Source organism: Carassius carassius, chromosome 6 (genome assembly GCF_963082965.1).
Source record: "Carassius carassius chromosome 6, fCarCar2.1, whole genome shotgun sequence".
Lineage (NCBI taxonomy): Eukaryota > Metazoa > Chordata > Actinopteri > Cypriniformes > Cyprinidae > Carassius > Carassius carassius.
In genome coordinates, this window is record NC_081760.1 from 1,579,280 (window position 1) to 1,597,133 (window position 17,854).

Sequence of the window (17,854 nt, forward strand, 5' to 3'; positions counted from 1 at the left end):
TGGTCAGTAAAAAAAATATTTATTTATTTTTAAGAATTTAGTGGTTTTAATCAGCAAGTATGCACTACAGTACATTAGACTTTTGCATTTGTTGTAAAAATTCTAATGAAAATTTGGTTTCAAATGAATGCTGTTCTTTTGAACTTTAATCAAAGACTCCTGAGAAAATGTAATGCAATTTACACTTAAAGCAGTGCAACATTGATATGATAAATATTTCTAAAATGCATGAAAATAGAAAACCACAATTTACTGTTTTTGTTTTTATGAAATAAATGCATTCTTAGTCAGCAGAATAGTCCGACCCCAAAATTGACAAGGTGTATAACTGTATCCTGTGTGACATTTAATGAATTTTTATTATAGTATAAATTGTATTTTGTCAATCTGCATGGACTTTGCTTGTGGCCCCGTAAATGATAAACACACCCATCTTTGTCAAACAAGTTTTTCACTAAGCTCATCAACGCCCAGAGTGTGTTTCACATTTATTGCATGCAAATCCTTTTTAGAGAATGACTCACATTTGCATGTAATTTGCCTCAGTGGGAATCATTTTTGATATTCCCGTGTACACCACAAACAGTGTGTGTAACTTTGTCATGTTAAGCTGTTACTGAAGTCTGTTATGTGAAGTTGAGGCAGGTGTTTCTGTCGTCCAAGATCAGTGAGGGTAGCGCAGCGAGATCAGCAGGTGTCTCAGAAGACAAATGGAAGTGAAGGAGAGACAGAGAGAGAAGTGGAGTCCAGCCCAGAGTATGTGCTCTGGTTCACACAGCTACAAGAGCAGGAGGAAGCCCTTGACAGGTGGCTCAGGGGTGCAGCCGCTCCCAAACAGAGAGCATCCACCCATGCAGCAGAGCAGGGCGAGCCGTCAGTGAGTGTCAGAGAGAGAGAGCTCATGCTGTAACCTCCAGCTCTTAAACCATTCACATTCGTTGCAGCTTTTAGCTTAAAGCAACCGTTCACCTTGATGTTCTTCCAAACCGTGTTGTTTTTCATTGAATACTAGGAGAAACTTTGCAGAATGTATATGCTTGTTTTCCACACAACATTGGCAACATGACATTAGTCCATTCGACTTGTGTTTTATATTCTTCTGATGTCATGCGACAGCTTTCTGTCAGGAACACAAAGCTATCCAGCGACCTGAGAAGGCTTGAAATACATATTTTTTTACACTACTTTTGTGGCTTTTTTGGAATTTGCTTGACACATATTTTGCATAGAAAGAAATTGGGGTCAGTAAGATTTATTTATTTCAGTATGAGTAAAAATGAAAAATAGAGTAAAAATAGGAATATATATATATTTTTTTAATTATATATTTTAAGGGCTGTCAATTTAACATGTTAACCTGATAAGAAAAAAATAACGCAATAAGAATATTATAATGCACTGTCTTTGCCCCAGACATTTCCATCATCTTGCTGTTGCATGATCTAGTGCATAAATGCCCCTAAAATTCAAGAAATTGGTGCAAAATATGTTTTTGTCTCATATTTACATAATGTCAGACGAGCAGCAAGAGCAATAAAATTAGATAATAAAATAATTTTGTTTTCTATTTTAATGGTTTAAAATGTAATTTATTTCAGTGATGGCCAAGTCAGTGCCACATGATCCTTCAGAAATCATTCTACAACAGTTCAGTGCTCAAAAACCATTTTTAGTCGAATATTTTTTAATAATAAACCATGACACATTTGAAATATAAATTTTGTAGTCTTTTATTCTGGTGACTTTTGATCAATTCATTGCATCCTTGCTGTTGCTCATATTTGTTTCATTCATTTGTTTGAATCCTACTGACCTCGTTTTTGTTACATGGAAAAATAAAAATGTCAGTTTGACAGTTTATTTGTAAGATGTCATCTTTGCAGTTAAATATTGAAAAGTCTACTGCAGAATTCCACCAGACCTGGTCTCACACTGCTATAATGTAGAATTGCTTGATTTCTATTTTGTTTTCTGTTTTCAGATAAACCATTGGTGCGTGAAGACAAGGACGGTCAGGCAGTAAAGAATTGAGACGCATCCACTTCCACATCAAACGCTCTTCATGAACCTGAACGGTCCTCAGCTCACACCTCAAGACGAACGAGGAAGTCATTCTTTAGATGTTCACACTTGTATGTAGAAACATACTCTCCCTTCGTTTTTTTCTTTTTTGTTTTGTTGACATTGTTCTTGTTGCCTCTCTGTCCGGAGCCATTTTTAAAAACAAACATTTGAAAGAAAAAAAAATCTGTTTTAATCTGCTCTAAGATTGCTTATTAAATTCCTGGAAAGATTTTTTTACTGTTGTAACTCCCTCGCTTCTTTTAATCCTCTATTAAATTGAAATACTGTCCTCAGATTTCTGATTTTCATTGAGGCTCACATCCTGTGTTCAATTAGTTTAACCTTATAAAGTGCCAAGATGACTGTATGATTAATAACGCTGCTATTTATTCATTTTTGGGTGGTAAAGCATGAATTCTTCACACTTTTACAAGGGAATTTATGTTAGGATCAGATTTTTATATTGGGAAACATTGAGTTTTAAATAGAAACAGCTGTTCGATTTCATTTTGTCCCCACTTTCATATCCCAAGCCATTAACATGCATTCTCTTAAATCTTACGCCGGCTGATGCAGAAGTCATTCCAGCTGCAGAACAGAGATTCACGGATAACACCAGTTTTATTTTTACACTTTTTTTTTTTTAATTGAAAAGAACATGACAGTTTCACAATAAATAACCATGCTTGTACGGCTCGGGTAGGGTTTTTTTGTTTCTGTTGTGTTTTGTAAAGGAGCTTAAAGTGACTAAAGCCAGAGCCCATGACCTGCATTTCTCCTTTGACAGACTCGTTTTTAATTCACTTCTTCGTGCAATATTGAACAAGGTGATCAGGAAGACAGTCTTTTTGTTCCATTTTTGATTTTCATACAAAATATAAATCCAGCCATCAATGGTGCATTCTAGAGATGAGCAGCACTTTATCCCGTCAAAAAACTTTTGCTGTGTGTACATGAGGAATAGAAGAAGAGCAAGTAGCAAAGAAAGAATAGACTCTCTTAACAATTCACCCATGTAAGAAAAGAAGAGAACACTAGATAAAAACACAAAGCATTGTGTGGCAGTACTTACTCTGAAGCATCATCATAGACTAATAACTGTTTGATTCATGCTTCTAATATTTGTTGTTATGTGGGAAATATGAACTTATATCTGACCGTTTTAAACCTCTGCGCCAATGCCAATCTGAACGCGTTTCACCATATTGATTGTTGCACAAAAAAGCCAATCGTTTTAAGAGAACAGAAACTCTTCACTTTCTCATCTCTACATGTACAAAACGCTTACACTTAAATGCAAGTTGTTTAATACAATGCATTCTTCTAAAAACAACAAAAACGAGGCAACTCAAGGTGTATCGGTCCATTAGCAAGTTGCAACCCTTAAAAAGAAAAAAAAGGGCTTGTGACCACCAATCCCACATCGTCCCCCATGGGAAAAGTGAGAAACGGCAATCTTCCTATTGTTTAATATATATATATAACACTTCAAGTTTGAAACTGTGTCTGCGCTCACAACATAACACCATGTCATCTGGCCATATCTGTGCAAAGGAAAGCCGAAAGAAACTAATCAAATAAGCAAATAAATCACATTTGATTCTCATTTGAATATCATTGCAAGAGAGCATCAAATAGAAGGGGTATTATTAATCTCAGTGTTTAGTTTTTATATGCTAAATATCCCATTCAAATAAGCATATCCCAAAACACATTTTTATGGTGTACAGAGAAAGAAAAAAAAAAACACTTTTGTAGCCAAATGTAAAGGGTGTTTTTTAGCATGAAATGACAGTGATAGAGGCTTTGTTGGGTTTCTTTAAAAAGTAAGTGACAGCCTAAATTTAAGAGGGGGAAATGATTGTAGCCAGCCAAAAAACTCAAAGTAAAAGTGATGGGGGACAGACAGAAGATGATTCAGTGCTGACTCTTCCCCAAACATTGATTCTGAACACAGAGCAGGAGGGCTTGAGGAAAACATGAGAGCTGGAGGATCAGTTGCTTAGAAGCAGCTCTGTCGCAGTCTCCACGTCCCATGATTTTGAGGACAAGGCTACTATTACTGCATTCTGTTAGAGAGAGAAACACAGAATGGAACATTTCTAAGCAACAGTAAATTTGCTGAATGAAGATGATGTTATCAGTTAACTGAAAACTGTTAAATAACATCTGTCTATTACTCATTCAACACAGTGCCACAAATCAACTAAGCAAAATTTCCACTCTCTTTCCAATAGTGCTTACAAAGTAGTAGGCATATAACATACTAACGTTCATTTTTTTTTCAAGGAACAAATACTTTAAATTCAGCAATGATGCATTAAATTGACAGTGAACGCATCGATTATTTTACAAATGATTTTTATATCAAACCAACGCTGTTCGTTTTCATTTCTATACATGAAAAAATCCTGAAGTTTCCACAAAAATACTGAGCAGCACAACTGTTTCCAATATGATATGTTATTTGAGCAACAAATCAGCATATTAAGATGCTATCTAAAAGATCATGAAGACTGGAGTAATGGCTGCTGAAAATGTAAACTTTTCAATTATCAAAATTTTAATTTTATCAAAAATGCAGCATTGGTGAATATAAATGACTTATTTTATGAACATCGTTCCAACCCCAAACTTCAGAACTGTTGTGATTTTCTAATGTGAATAACTAAAAACATTCACCTAAATATATGGATTGCATTTCATAGTGCAATACATAAGTGAGTAAATAACCATGTACCCGTATTTTCCGGACTATAAGTCGCACTTTTTTTCATAGTTTGGCTGGTCCTGTGACTTATAGTCAGGTGCGACTTATTTATCAAAATTAATTTGACATGAACCAAGATAAATGAAACAACAGAAAACATTACCGTCTCCAGCCGCCAGAGGGCGCTCTATGCTGCTCAGTGCTCCTGTAGTCTACACTGAAGACATAGAGCGCCCTCTCGCGGCTGTAGACGGTAATGTTTTCTATTGGTTCTTGGTTCTAAATGAATGTGACTTATATGTTTTTTTCCTCGTCATGATGTATTTTTGTACTGATGCGAGTCATGCGACTTATACTCAGGTGCGACTTATAGTCCGAAAAATACGGTACATCTTCCAGACACTAGTCGGCAACCTTTTTGACATGAAGTGTCATTTTATTTAGAATGGGTGTACTAGTTTACAACTCTGATGGCATGTGGTGATGACCCAAGAATGCATTCTTCTACCCAGGGTGAAGAATGAACACCCACCATCAGTCAAGCGCTGTTGCTTTTGGGAAGTGGCTGGTAATTTTGCCACAGTCTACGACATCTGATTACCCTTAAACACAAATGTGTTGGTTTGTAAACATAGAAAAGACACAAAATGACTAAAGTATTAATTTGATTTAAATTTTAGAAAAAAAAGAAAAAAGAAAACGAAATGCAAGCTTGCTTTCAGATCTGAACCAAGTTCACTCCCTACATTTTCAATAGTTTAGACATTCTTGTTTTTGAGTTATGTTTAATGGCATGACAGTGCACTGATATTACAGCTATTGAATACATTTATCATACATTTAAATAAATAACTTTTTTTTTTCTTTTTTCATATCCTTAAGCATCATACATGTGATCCTGGAGCACAAAAGCAATCTTAAGTCTCTGGGGTATATTTGCAGCAATAGCCCAAAATACATTGTATGGGTCAAAATTGTAAATTTTTCTTTTATGCCAAAAATCATTAGGATATTAAGTAAAACTCATGTTCCATGAAGATATTTTGTAAATTTCTTACCGTAAATATATCAAAACTTAATTTTTTTGATGAGTAATATGCATTGCTAAGAACTTCATTTGAACAACTTTAAAGATGATTTTCTCAATAGTTAGATTTTTTTTTTTGCACCCTCAGATTCCAGATTTTCAAATCGTTGTATCTCAGCCAATCCTAACAAATCATACATCAATGGAAAACTTGTTTATTCAGCTTTCAGATGATTTTGAAAAATGTATACTTAAGGTCCAGGATCACATATGACATCCTCACATACCGTGTTCATTTTTCATTTATATATTATAGGCTAACCTAAGGTTGCCAAGCCCTTCTGTGTATTCTGTGCATCTGGATTTTTAACCATACGATCAGCTGTCCACTTACTTTGTCAAAGCCCATAGCACAGAGTTTGTCTATTTTGCGCGTGTACTCCGGACTGGACACGGGAGCACCAGCGTACACGTGAGACCAGAGACGAGCCGTCTGTTTAAACATTTCTGGATTCTGCTTGTACTGCAAACAACAACAACAACAGTGACGTGACTGGACGGGTTGCCATGCTTTGTTTCTGCCATGTTCTCCATCAGACTTGAGCGTGTACCTGATTGGCTACCACAGCGTCTTGAGGATCATCCGGCTCTGCTGCAGCTAAAAGAGCCTGAAGTGAGAGCAGAACTGTTCGCAGAGTCATAGCAGCCGCCCTGCGCACAGGAAGTGAAGACAGAATGAAGAGGAAATGAAGAAAGAGTGCAGTATATGGCGAAAGAAATGCCTTCTACACTTGTCATGCTCATTAATTATCAGCACTCACCACTGGTCTTTTAAAATGTCCAAACATATCGCTCCGGTAACTGAACTTATATTGGGATGCCAGATCTTAGTAATAAACCGCACCTGAGAAAGATAAAAAATAAAAAGTCAACATTAAATCATAATCGAATCGTTTTGCTTTACTGCACATGATTTATCAGCGCATACGATGCTTGAATTGAGGTAGCATTGAATTCAAATAAAATTAAACTCTTGTATCAAACAAAAACAGCTTGGATTATTACCCCGATATAACATTTTCCCCCTTTAGTCAACTTTTCATTAGCAAATAATTTAATTATTATAGTTAGTTCATGGTTTATTTATGCACAGGCAAATTTAGAAAGCATTTAAGATCATGTTGTGGTTAATAGTAGCAGCTGTTGCATAGAAAATGTTAATTACGTCAAGTGCTGGTTAAGTTTAAGTTGGAATACACTACACAACTGAACAGATGTTAAAACACTAGGCGTCATATACTTCTCGTAGTACACATGCATTGTCACAAACACAAACACGACAAATTCACACATAAACGGTTCAAAACATCTCATGTTGAAGCTAAAGAAGTCTGTGGGCTATGCAATGTTCTATGAAAACTGACTGGCTTTGATTTTCAGACACTAGCATCAACTCATCCAAGGAGTTTAATTATTCTCTACCCTCCACAACTATTGAATGGTGCAAAAGAACACATTAACAATTTAGTAAGTGCAAGTTAATGAGGTTTAGTTAACATGGTTGTGCATCTTTGACTAACTGCTTCCATTACAGAAAGCAAGAGCAACTATTAATAACCCAATAAATTCTAAGCTTGCAAATTCAAAATGATTTAGTAATCCATCAGATGTGTGTTTCTTTGCTTGTGCTGTTACCCAGAGTTCAAGGGAACTTACGACCATACCAGGTTAATTTGGCTTTAAATATCAACCACGAGAACTGATAGAAATAAAACACCAAACACTAAAAACAGGGTACCTTAGGTGGGTTAAAAGGATACGTCTCGGGAATCTTGATTTCTAGCTGGTATCTGCCGCCTGTGGGGAACAAAAAACAAAAGTTTGTGAATCACAACACAGTCATGCATTAGAAAACATCAGCAATATAGAAAATATGATTGAGAATATCCTCACTACCTTCATACGGTGTGTCTGGAGGTCCTGCTATTTCTCCCTTTAACTCTGTGAAGTTTTCATCCACCAGATCTACTTTTATTTGATTTTTACTTGTCTGTTATAAAACAGAACAAACATAGTAACAAGGGAGGAAAGATTATTAACCCTTTTATTTTTAACAGGATTAAAAGGTGCCTACTATTCCAAAACGTGCTGTCTAGATAGGGTTTGAAACAGCCACATTACTGAAAACTACTTAAACAGACACTAACACATCAAACACGACCAGTAAACCAGGATTTAAAAAATAAACACACGTTAATAAGCGACACACACGAGTGCTAATATAACAACAACACACTCAAGAAGCGCTAGTGGAGCTAACAGGCTAACTATGACAAATAACAATATAAATACATTTAGAAGCCTCTATAAATGGTTTTCAGGCAAGGACATCGTCTCCAAACATCCAAGAAAGGGACATTTGTCAGATGTTTGACTTCCGTCTCTAACAAGTACTAAAGGCCATCATCTTATGACAGCTCGTACTAACATTAGCTTAGCGGGCTAAGCTAGCCGACTGGTTTCTGTGTTTTTGGCCCCAAAAATAAATTTTGTTTGCTCTCGACGGGCTCAAAAACGTGGGAAAGTAAAGTTTTGCAAACCTCTTCGCTTTTCAGCACTTCTTTGAACTCTCGCTTGATCCTCTGCACAGCGATATTAGCCATGGCTGATCTATCTCTCTCTCTCTGTGATCATTCTGCACTGCGCAGAATCATCAGTGTATGACATCAAAGTACCGCGAGAGCAGACGGATCCTATGCATTCGAATCGCTCTCGCAGTACTTTGATGTCATACACTTGGATGTCATACGCTGCTTCAAGTCTAACGCGCCTAATAATACAGAAGTTTATACGTCCAAATCACATCTGTCCAAGTGTACATCCTCAGCCCTGCACTGTTGGTATATCATTTATAATTAACAAGTCAACAGTAAATCATATAGGACTGTTAAAGGAATGTGTAGCCTACATGCAAATAAGGTGAAAATTAATAGGTTATAAATTAAATATTTTGAATGCAACCCACATTGTAATTAAACATTAACACTCAAAAATATATTTTTGTATATATATATATATATATATATATATATATAAAATAAATGCTCTATTCATCAAATAATCCTGAAAAATTAAACGAACCACGGTTTCCACAAAAATATTAAGCATCACAGCTTTTTCAACACTGATCATAAATAATCAGAAATGTTTCTTGAGCAGCATTAGAATAATTTCTGAACATTTAAACAGCAGTAACAGCAGTATCGAATGGATTATATTTCTTAACTTTATTATCCGACAAAAATGTTGAGTTTTTGATGAAACCATCATTGATGAAGTTTGAGTTTGAAACGGCAGAAAACTCTGGCTGTAACCATATAATAATGTGTCTTCCCTGTGTCCTAAGTCGATTTTATTTTGATATCCAACATCTACGTGATTTAAAAAATAAAAATAAAAAAATTATCCAAGCAAGAAGTATTCTCAATTAACATGAATATTTGTATTGATCTTTTGAGCCCCTTTAAGTTATATGTGAATGTTTTATCTGGTGGGTGACCTGAAGAAGATTATAATTGCCCTTCTATAAATTTGGACTATCAAACAATGCATTACAGTATTTATACAACAGAGAAAATTCATTATACAATAAATCTCATTCTAATAAAACAAATTTATCTTGGTTTAAAAAAAACAAAAACATCCTGTCAAAAGTGCTGGCATGTGACCAAACCTATAAAAGTAGATTATAATAGTATTTATCCTTCTCTCTAACGTATTTACTCTCACTTAATTATCCACACAACGATATCACTCATACACAATGGGCAAATTATAAATTAAATAAACAGACATCTCTAAATAAAAAGTAAGAAAAACAGACAGGAAGACTGTTTTGGTGCAAAGTGCACTTGCATGTAGTGGCTGCATGTAATGTAGCATTATGTGTAAAAGAAAAGGAAAATAAATAGCCTAATAAAACAGGTCAGTATCATCAGACATGTCTTTTGTTGGTCTGATGTGTTAAAGTAGGCAGACATTAAAGTAAATAGCAGAAGTGCAGATTCCTCTTACAAAATTACTTTCCAGTAGTTTTGCCAGTACATGATCCCTAAACATAACTGCTTATGAAAAAGCTGTATTTGTATTTAAAGGTGACATTAATTTATAATCCAAATACAATTCGCACCTCACAAAAACTAAGATTACTTTCAGTTCAGACAATATGTAGTTTTCTATATTTCGATGCAGCACTTTTTCTGATTTTCACAAAGCCTTTGTTTGCAATTCCATACAAATGCATTGTTTGATTGTTATTTTTGAGTAGGTTACCATGACATGATGTACAGTGCTCTCTCCACCCTCAATACCATGACTTAGATGCCCTTGAGCAAGGCATCGAACCCCCAACTGCTCCCCGGGCGCCGCAGCATAAATGGCTGCCCACTGCTCCGGGTGTGTGCTCACAGTGTGTGTGTGTGTGTGTGTGTGTGTGTGTTCACTGCTCTGTGTGTGTGCACTTCGGATGGGTTAAATGCAGAGCACAAATTCTGAGTATGGGTCACCATACTTGGCTGAATGTCACGTCACTTTCACTTTTCACTTTCAGTTGTAATGTCATGATGTAAGTCTATTATTTTACAGGATATCCTTGTTCAAAATATTTTCCAAAATTACTGTTCATCTCTATTTGCATTTGTTAACGCAGTTGACACGTTTTGTTATTTATCTTAGATTAGGAGTACACATTCACCAGAGGTGGGTAGTAACGAGTTACATTTACTTCGTTACATTTACTTGAGTAATTTTTTGGGGTAACTAATACTTTTCGGAGTATATTTAAAGATGGGTACTTTATACTCTTACTTGAGTAAATTTTGGGGGGGAAATCTGTACTTTTACTTCGTTACTGTGGGCGACGCTCCTCTCGTTACTTTATCTTAATGCAATAAATGCTTCAGTTTATTCCAAACGCGCCGTCTACTTTTCTCTGGGCAATGAGCCATGCCCATTCGCGAATGATTCATTCTTTTGAGTCAATTCTGTTCAAAGGCTTGATCAACCCAATTGGCAAACGAGTGAATTGGTTAATCAGTTTGAATGAGTCGTTCAGTTCCCTGCCGCACGCGCTGAGCGTCTGAAGCGGTTCACTCGGAGTTGAAACGTTTAACATCAGCAGCGTTGAAAACGTGGCTGGAACTGCATTGAATTGAAAGCAGATTTGCAAAGGCTATTATTTGCTAGCGATGGAGATCCTTATTAGATGAACACCGCGTGTGCTGTCTACTGTTTAACAGGTAATAACTTGGGCCAGGCACGTGCACACAAAGGGGGCTTGAGCACCTGCCCTTTTTATTCCTGGAGAGAATGTGCCCTTTTTTCTGGGATGCTTTTTTTATTTTTTGAAAAATAATATATATTTCTGTTTGCACACAGCTTCCCTGTCAAACAAATATATTTATTGAAATATAGTATCTAAATATCAGGTCAGGAGTTCTGAAGCACTCCCTCTCCCTCTCCCCCGATTGTTAAACCCGATTGTATTGCTTCCGCTAAAGAAAATAGTCCGCTCCGTCTCTACGCTTAGAATCCTGTGAGTCCATAGCAACGCTTCTACATTGGAATTCAACCAAGCCATGTGATAAAATAAGTTAATAAAATAAGCATATATCACCACCAGATGATATGCTTTAGTTATTTTGTTTATCCTATTTACCTGCATTTCCCTGTCAATTAGATGCAAATGTGCGCATTTTAACTAGTTGACGCCTAATTTGCATACAGAACGTCCCCAGTTATTGACTTACATCAAGAGTCTTTCCCCCTGAAATTTAGAAATCTAAATTGTTGAATTTAGAAGAAATCTACAGATGCAAACAGATGGAGGATACACTCTAAAAAATGTAGTAAATCTGAGTAACTGCATCTGGTTCATTAATAAATAAAACTGAGTAGAAATAAGTTAACATTAAACTTTAAAAATAACAATATTTATAAATTAACTATTTAAGTAATTTAACTTTTTTTATTTCCTCGAAACCTTTATAAAATAGTATTCCATACCACCACAAATACATACATGACATTGGCTTTTATTGAATTTTTACTCAATTATTTTGGTAAGTTTAATTTTAAAGTGTTATGTATTCTGATAACACCAAAATAATTAAAACGATGTAGTGCCTTGTGCAAAAATAAACAAATTATTAGTAAAACACGCCCCTCTGTTTGATGCAGTTATTTAGGTTATTCTAAATATGAAGAGTTCAGATGAAAAACCCTCTAAGTGCCATCTGAAATTTCCTTCAATAATGATCATTTTTATCAAGCTTATATGTTTATGTTCACTTATTTCACATTACTGGCAATGAAAATTACCTATTAATTATCATTTAAATTACTGAACTTAAATACGAGCTTGAAAAAAAAGCTCATAAGAAAATTTCAGATGGCACTTAGAGGCTTTTGCATCTGTTTGAGGAAGATAAAATTATAAATTAGAGTAAAGGCTGATGAAATATATACATTTATACACACACACATACATTACATACATTTTATCTATATATCTAAATAAAAATAGGCTCAGTATATATGACCCAAAGTAACTAGTAACTAACTACTTGAGTAGATTTTTTATCCGATACTCTTTTACTCTTACTCAAGTAACTATTCAAGACTAGTACTTTTACTTTTACTTGAGTAAATATTTCTAGAAGTACTTTTACTTTTACTTGAGTACAGTTTTTGGGTACTCTACCCACCTCTGACATTCACACAAACACACTCCTGTGACTGGCAGAGGGTTAGGCTACATTGCATTATTTACACTCAGCCAGCACAATAACCAATGAAGAGATGATGCGCAGTGCAAACGGTGAGAAAAGTAATGGCATTTCAGTGTTTCCCTAAATATACCACATTTCGCGTCATGCACCGACGTGGCTCTCATCAGTTAATTCCGCAACACTGATGTACGAATCCTACTATGGTCAACGCCTCCCTCATGCATATTAATACTCCGTCGGCCGGTCGGCCTTGCTGATTCGCTGAAATGTTTCCTCTTGGATATTAATTAGGCGGCGCGATTGGACGCCGCGGGACGGATACAAAATAACGTCAGCGCACGCTACTCAATATTCATGAGACAAGCCTTCGCCTTAGTAACATTCCTAAATTTGCTTCCCTGATCTTTATCAAAATACAGCCGGAACATCAGCCGGAGCTCGGGGCCCAGAGCCAAGCAGCAGTGTAAACAGGGAGTGTTTGCACTGGATTTGGAGACTCTCAGTGGGCAATATTCACATTCCGCTGCTCCTGGTTTAAAGCGAAGAGTTGAACTTAAATCTCTTCGAGTGAGTTTTCGAATCATCGGTAAGACATCTATATCCAAATCTTGTTTGTTTTGCACTTGCGTTTTATTTTAGTTTTAAATGCTGTCTCTGTTAAAATAATTTAAATGCTTTAATGAGTAAATAAACATCTATCTTTCTTTAAAGACGCAAATAATTATAGTCTAGTTAAAACTCTGCTAATTTTTTACCTCTCGCGATGGGAAAACATGACTTTTTATTCTTTGTTTTTCTTGCATATTAGTTAATATACATGTTTCGTGGTTTATAAGTTTTTGTGTGTAGACGGACATTGTTTTTGAATCCGGTTGAGTAAGAGGAAGCAAAAAAAAAAAAAAAAAAAAACTTGCCAAACTGTTAAACCAATCTATTTGCATTAATCGTCTATTAATTAATTCGTATTATTTGTGCAAAATAATCATGCATTTGTGTACACCTTATAGCTATTTAGTCCTGCTTAAAATGCACGAAACTAAAGTATGTTAAAAGCATTAGTGTGTTTGTAGACCTAGTTGCTGTGGCATACAAATATATTTAGAAATATTTTTACTTAAGTATTTTCGATTTAGGAATTGAGTCACAATGCACACAGTTCATAAGTTGATTTAACCCATTACCTTACCACTGACAAGCACACATCAGTTACAATATCTCACATTAATATTATAGCTATACACCATTTTCACTAATGCTGACATCTAACTGTAAACCAAGTGTAATTTGCATGTGGCTATTTCAGTTTGTGTAATATAAACTAAAACTTAAATAAAGGATCATTTACCTTTTTATTTGTCCTGTGATGTTGGTCCTTTGACATGGGCCAATACGAAAATCAAAAGCAATGCATGAACAATTTGGTGCTTGGACATTTTATTTCCCCACGTTTATGTCCACCAAACAGATTTTTATCCACACACACTTTCACTCCTAAGAAAACATTTATGAGTACTAGATGAAGTTTGGGTTTTCAAATGCGAGTCATGCTGATATCCTAGCTACGCCATGTAAAGCCATCATAATTTACCATACCCATTCGCTTCTGAGTTTCTGTGTGTTTAAAATAATTAAGTATTATTATTAGACTCTGTAATTTGTCTCTGTTTTTGGAATGTGTTTGAATCCTCTGTGTTATTTAGGAGAGGATGGCAGAGGGAGGTTTTGACCCCTGTGAGTGCATCTGCTCTCATGAACATGCCATGAGGAGACTCATCAGCCTGGTGAGTTCTATTATATTCATAAAAATTAATAATAATAAAAATAATCTAAAAATATAAATTAATCTTATACATTTTATATAAACAAACTGATCTGTATGAAATATGTCCTTGGATTTCTTTTCTTTTTTTTTGGTACAATATTGTTTATCATTATATATATATATATATATATAAGCATATAAAATAGCCGATATATGGTTTTTTAATTATGCAATAGGTGCACAATAGGTGTCGAAATCATTTTGCTTTTGTAATTTGATTAATGGCCAGTAGTGCTTCTTTGGTTCACTTAGTTCAGCCAATGAAAAACGTTTGGTTCAGCTGTTTTAAGTATTTGTAGAGCATGCATTTGAATTTTAATAGTATTTACCATGTTCATAACAATATATGATGCTTTTTTGGAGTAGTTGTCAAAAAAGTACTTATATTATATATCTATCTATCTATGAATGAAACTGGCATTCTGCAGAGGGATACACACATTTATTGTTTCAAATTCAATTCAAAATCAATTAATGTAATGTAGAAGCATCAGTTTTTGTTCTAAAATTGCTTTAAGGCAGAGTCCCACATCAACACATAATGTTGTCATTACATCCATATGGTATGTTTTTGCATCAGCCTTTTTGATGAAATATACCCTTTGTGATTCATTTCCAAGCTGAGACAGTCCCAGTCCTACTGTACAGACACCGAGTGCCTTCAGGAGAGTAAGTCTGTCTATCCGAAACAAGAGCAAAATCGCGTTATGGCACATGTTGTGTGTTGTTTTCTAACGTGTGAGTGTTGGTTGCATGCAGTGCCTGGCCCCAGCTCCTCTGTAGAAGGGGACATCACTGTACCCATGATCATTATGGGATGGCTGGTGCTAGCTCTCATGCTCTTTCTGATCCGGCCAGTCAGCATGAGGGGCCCTTCAGCCAGCAGCAAGCCCTCCGGTCCCCGAGGTGTAAGTCATGACAGACAAGCTTTCATAATGACCCATGTCAGTTATCACTTACATAACATTGTAAAAAAAAAAAAAAGTTTTTTTATTATGCTCACCAAAGCTGCATTTATTTAATTTAAAGCATAGTAAAAACAGAAATACTGTGAAATATTTTTATATAATTAAAAAAAAAAATTCTTATTGTGTATATAATCTAAAAATGTAATTTATTTCTGTGATGTGCAGCTGTATTTTCAACATCATTTCTCCAGTATTCAGTGTCACATGATCTTCAGAAATCATTCTAATATGCTGATTTAAAGCTCAAGAAACATTTCTGATTATTATCAATGCTGAAAACTGTGTTTGCTGCTTTATATTTTGTTGTAATGGTGATAACACTACCATTTAAGTTTGTGGTAAGTGAAACAAATAATACTTTTATTCGGCAAGCAGACATGAAATTGATAAAAATGTGCATGTATAATATTACTACAGATTTCTATTTCAAATACATACTGTTCTTTTGAATTTTCTATTCATCAAACAATCCTAAAAAATATAATAAATGTGTGTGTGTGTATATACAGTATATGTGTGTATATATATATATATATATATATATATGTATGTATGTATGTGTGTGTGTGTGTGTGTGTGTATATATATATATATATATATATATATATATATATATATATATATATATATATATATATATATATATATATATATATATATATATATATATATATATAAAATATTTTGTCATTGTTCCTGTAGCTCAAGTGGTAGAGCATTGTGTGCAAGGTTGGGGGTTCGAATCACGGGGAACACATGATAGGAGAAAACTGTTAGCCTGAATGCATTGTAAGTCGCTTTGGATAAAAGCGTCTGCTAAATGCATACATTTTTCAAAAAATATTAGTCAGCAAAAATGGCTTTCAACATTAATAATAATAATAATAATAAGCATTATTAATATTTCAATACCTATAATAATGAGCAGTTATTTTATTATTTCACAATATTTTTCTTTCTTTATTTTACGTCAAATAGATGCAGCCTTGATGAGCAAGAAACGTACAAAATAAAAAAAATCTCAATTATTCCAAACTTTTAACCGTAGTGTATAAATGATACCTTTTAATAGGTTTTAATTATCAGCAAAATATCTAATGTGTATTATGGGCTTTGAATCTGATCTGTTTACATAGTAAATCACTGAATTGGACTTTGTGGAAGACACAAGAAATCCAGTTCAGTGATGAAAGTAAACTGACCGTGTGTTTAAAGAGATTGATTGAATAGAACTCTTTCCTCTGGTCTAGAATCCCGGCAGAGATCCGCCAGCAGCTCCTCCTGTAGACTAGAGCTCTTCTCATGGATCCTTTCATCAGCTTCCACCTGATCAGATACTGTGACGAATATAGAACTCGTTAGTTTCCTTCATCATCTTTCAGTGTTTCAAGTGTTTCAAATTCTTTAGTCCAATAATGGGGGGTGGATCTATACAGACTCTTGGATAGCAAGGTTTATGTACAGTTTGTGTGACATTTCAAAAGAGAAAGTTGAGAAAACTTTGAACGTTTTTTTAGGTTTATATATCTCGGTCTTCAATTTTTATTTTTACTTCTTCTTGTATGTTTGTTATAAAGCATTATTAGGTATTTAGCAAGTTGTTAATATGACATATAAGCCTAGGCTAGATCAGCCTGGATTTAGACTCAAGGTTAGGTAGAAATCGGGTTGCTTTTGAAGGCGTAGAGGATCATGTTCTTGACTTTACAGACATGATGTCATTGAGTGAGCCATGGCTCGTTCTAAACACAGATGTAATTGAAATGATTCACACATTTGAGGCTGACCGAGTCCACTTCTTAAAGGGATAGGTCACCTTCAGTTGCTGGTCCCCATTGACTTGCATAGAGTTCTTGTTTATTTTTTCAACTGAAGGTGAACTATCCCTTTAAATCAAAATGTTGGGCAAGAGGAAATAATAAAAATGGGCGTCTTCCAGTTTTTACTTGGCTCTGTCATGGTCTGGGATAGACTAAAACAGACCTCTCCACCCTGAACACTGTTTACTCTTTAAATCACTAAAAGAATCACTAGTACAGCCAGTGAAATGCCGTTCTTAGGAGTTGCTTGCACTTGCTCAGGAATCATTATGTAGCTGTATTAACCACATGACTTAAATGGTATGAATAGCTGTCAAATTTCAGAAACGGTGGCTTTCAAAATAAGCTTTGAATTGGGCATGCTGCAATTTCGGTAATATTTGCAAAGGATGAGCTTAAACTGTAGCACTTTCGTTCCGGCTCCTATACAACAGCTAAAAAAAACAAAAACAAAGATAGGATGCTGTCTCTTCAGTGCTTTGAGAAGGTTTGAATGTCTTAATTGGTTGGACTTAATATGTGAGTTCTGTTTATGTACACTGTTCTATGAGAAAGGGCTTCATCTATGCACTTTTTTTTTTTTTTTTTTAAATAAATCTGATGATTAATAGCATCCCATCGTGTATGTCTCTTGTTAAATGTAAGATATCTGTTG

General features: G+C 35.0%; 2 protein-coding genes across 2 annotated transcripts; one reads left to right on the forward strand and one right to left on the reverse strand.

Annotated features, from left to right (window-relative positions):
* Positions 1-3,838: 3,838 nt before the first annotated feature.
* LOC132141797 (ubiquitin-conjugating enzyme E2 K) lies at positions 3,839-8,549 on the reverse strand. Its single transcript, XM_059551461.1, has 7 exons — positions 8,402-8,549; positions 7,758-7,851; positions 7,600-7,658; positions 6,623-6,705; positions 6,413-6,512; positions 6,196-6,324; positions 3,839-4,133 (listed from the first exon to the last, which is right to left on the reverse strand). Exons 1-7 carry the CDS (start codon positions 8,462-8,464, stop codon positions 4,059-4,061), a joined length of 603 nt encoding a protein of 200 aa, XP_059407444.1. The 5' UTR covers positions 8,465-8,549; the 3' UTR covers positions 3,839-4,058.
* Positions 8,550-12,961: 4,412 nt separating this feature from the next.
* Positions 12,962-17,812, forward strand: LOC132142174 (small integral membrane protein 14-like). The gene is made up of 5 exons (XM_059551832.1): positions 12,962-13,175; positions 14,290-14,370; positions 15,032-15,080; positions 15,171-15,319; positions 16,630-17,812. Exons 2-5 carry the CDS (start codon positions 14,296-14,298, stop codon positions 16,669-16,671), a joined length of 315 nt encoding a protein of 104 aa, XP_059407815.1. The 5' UTR covers positions 12,962-13,175; positions 14,290-14,295; the 3' UTR covers positions 16,672-17,812.
* Positions 17,813-17,854: the final 42 nt, after the last annotated feature.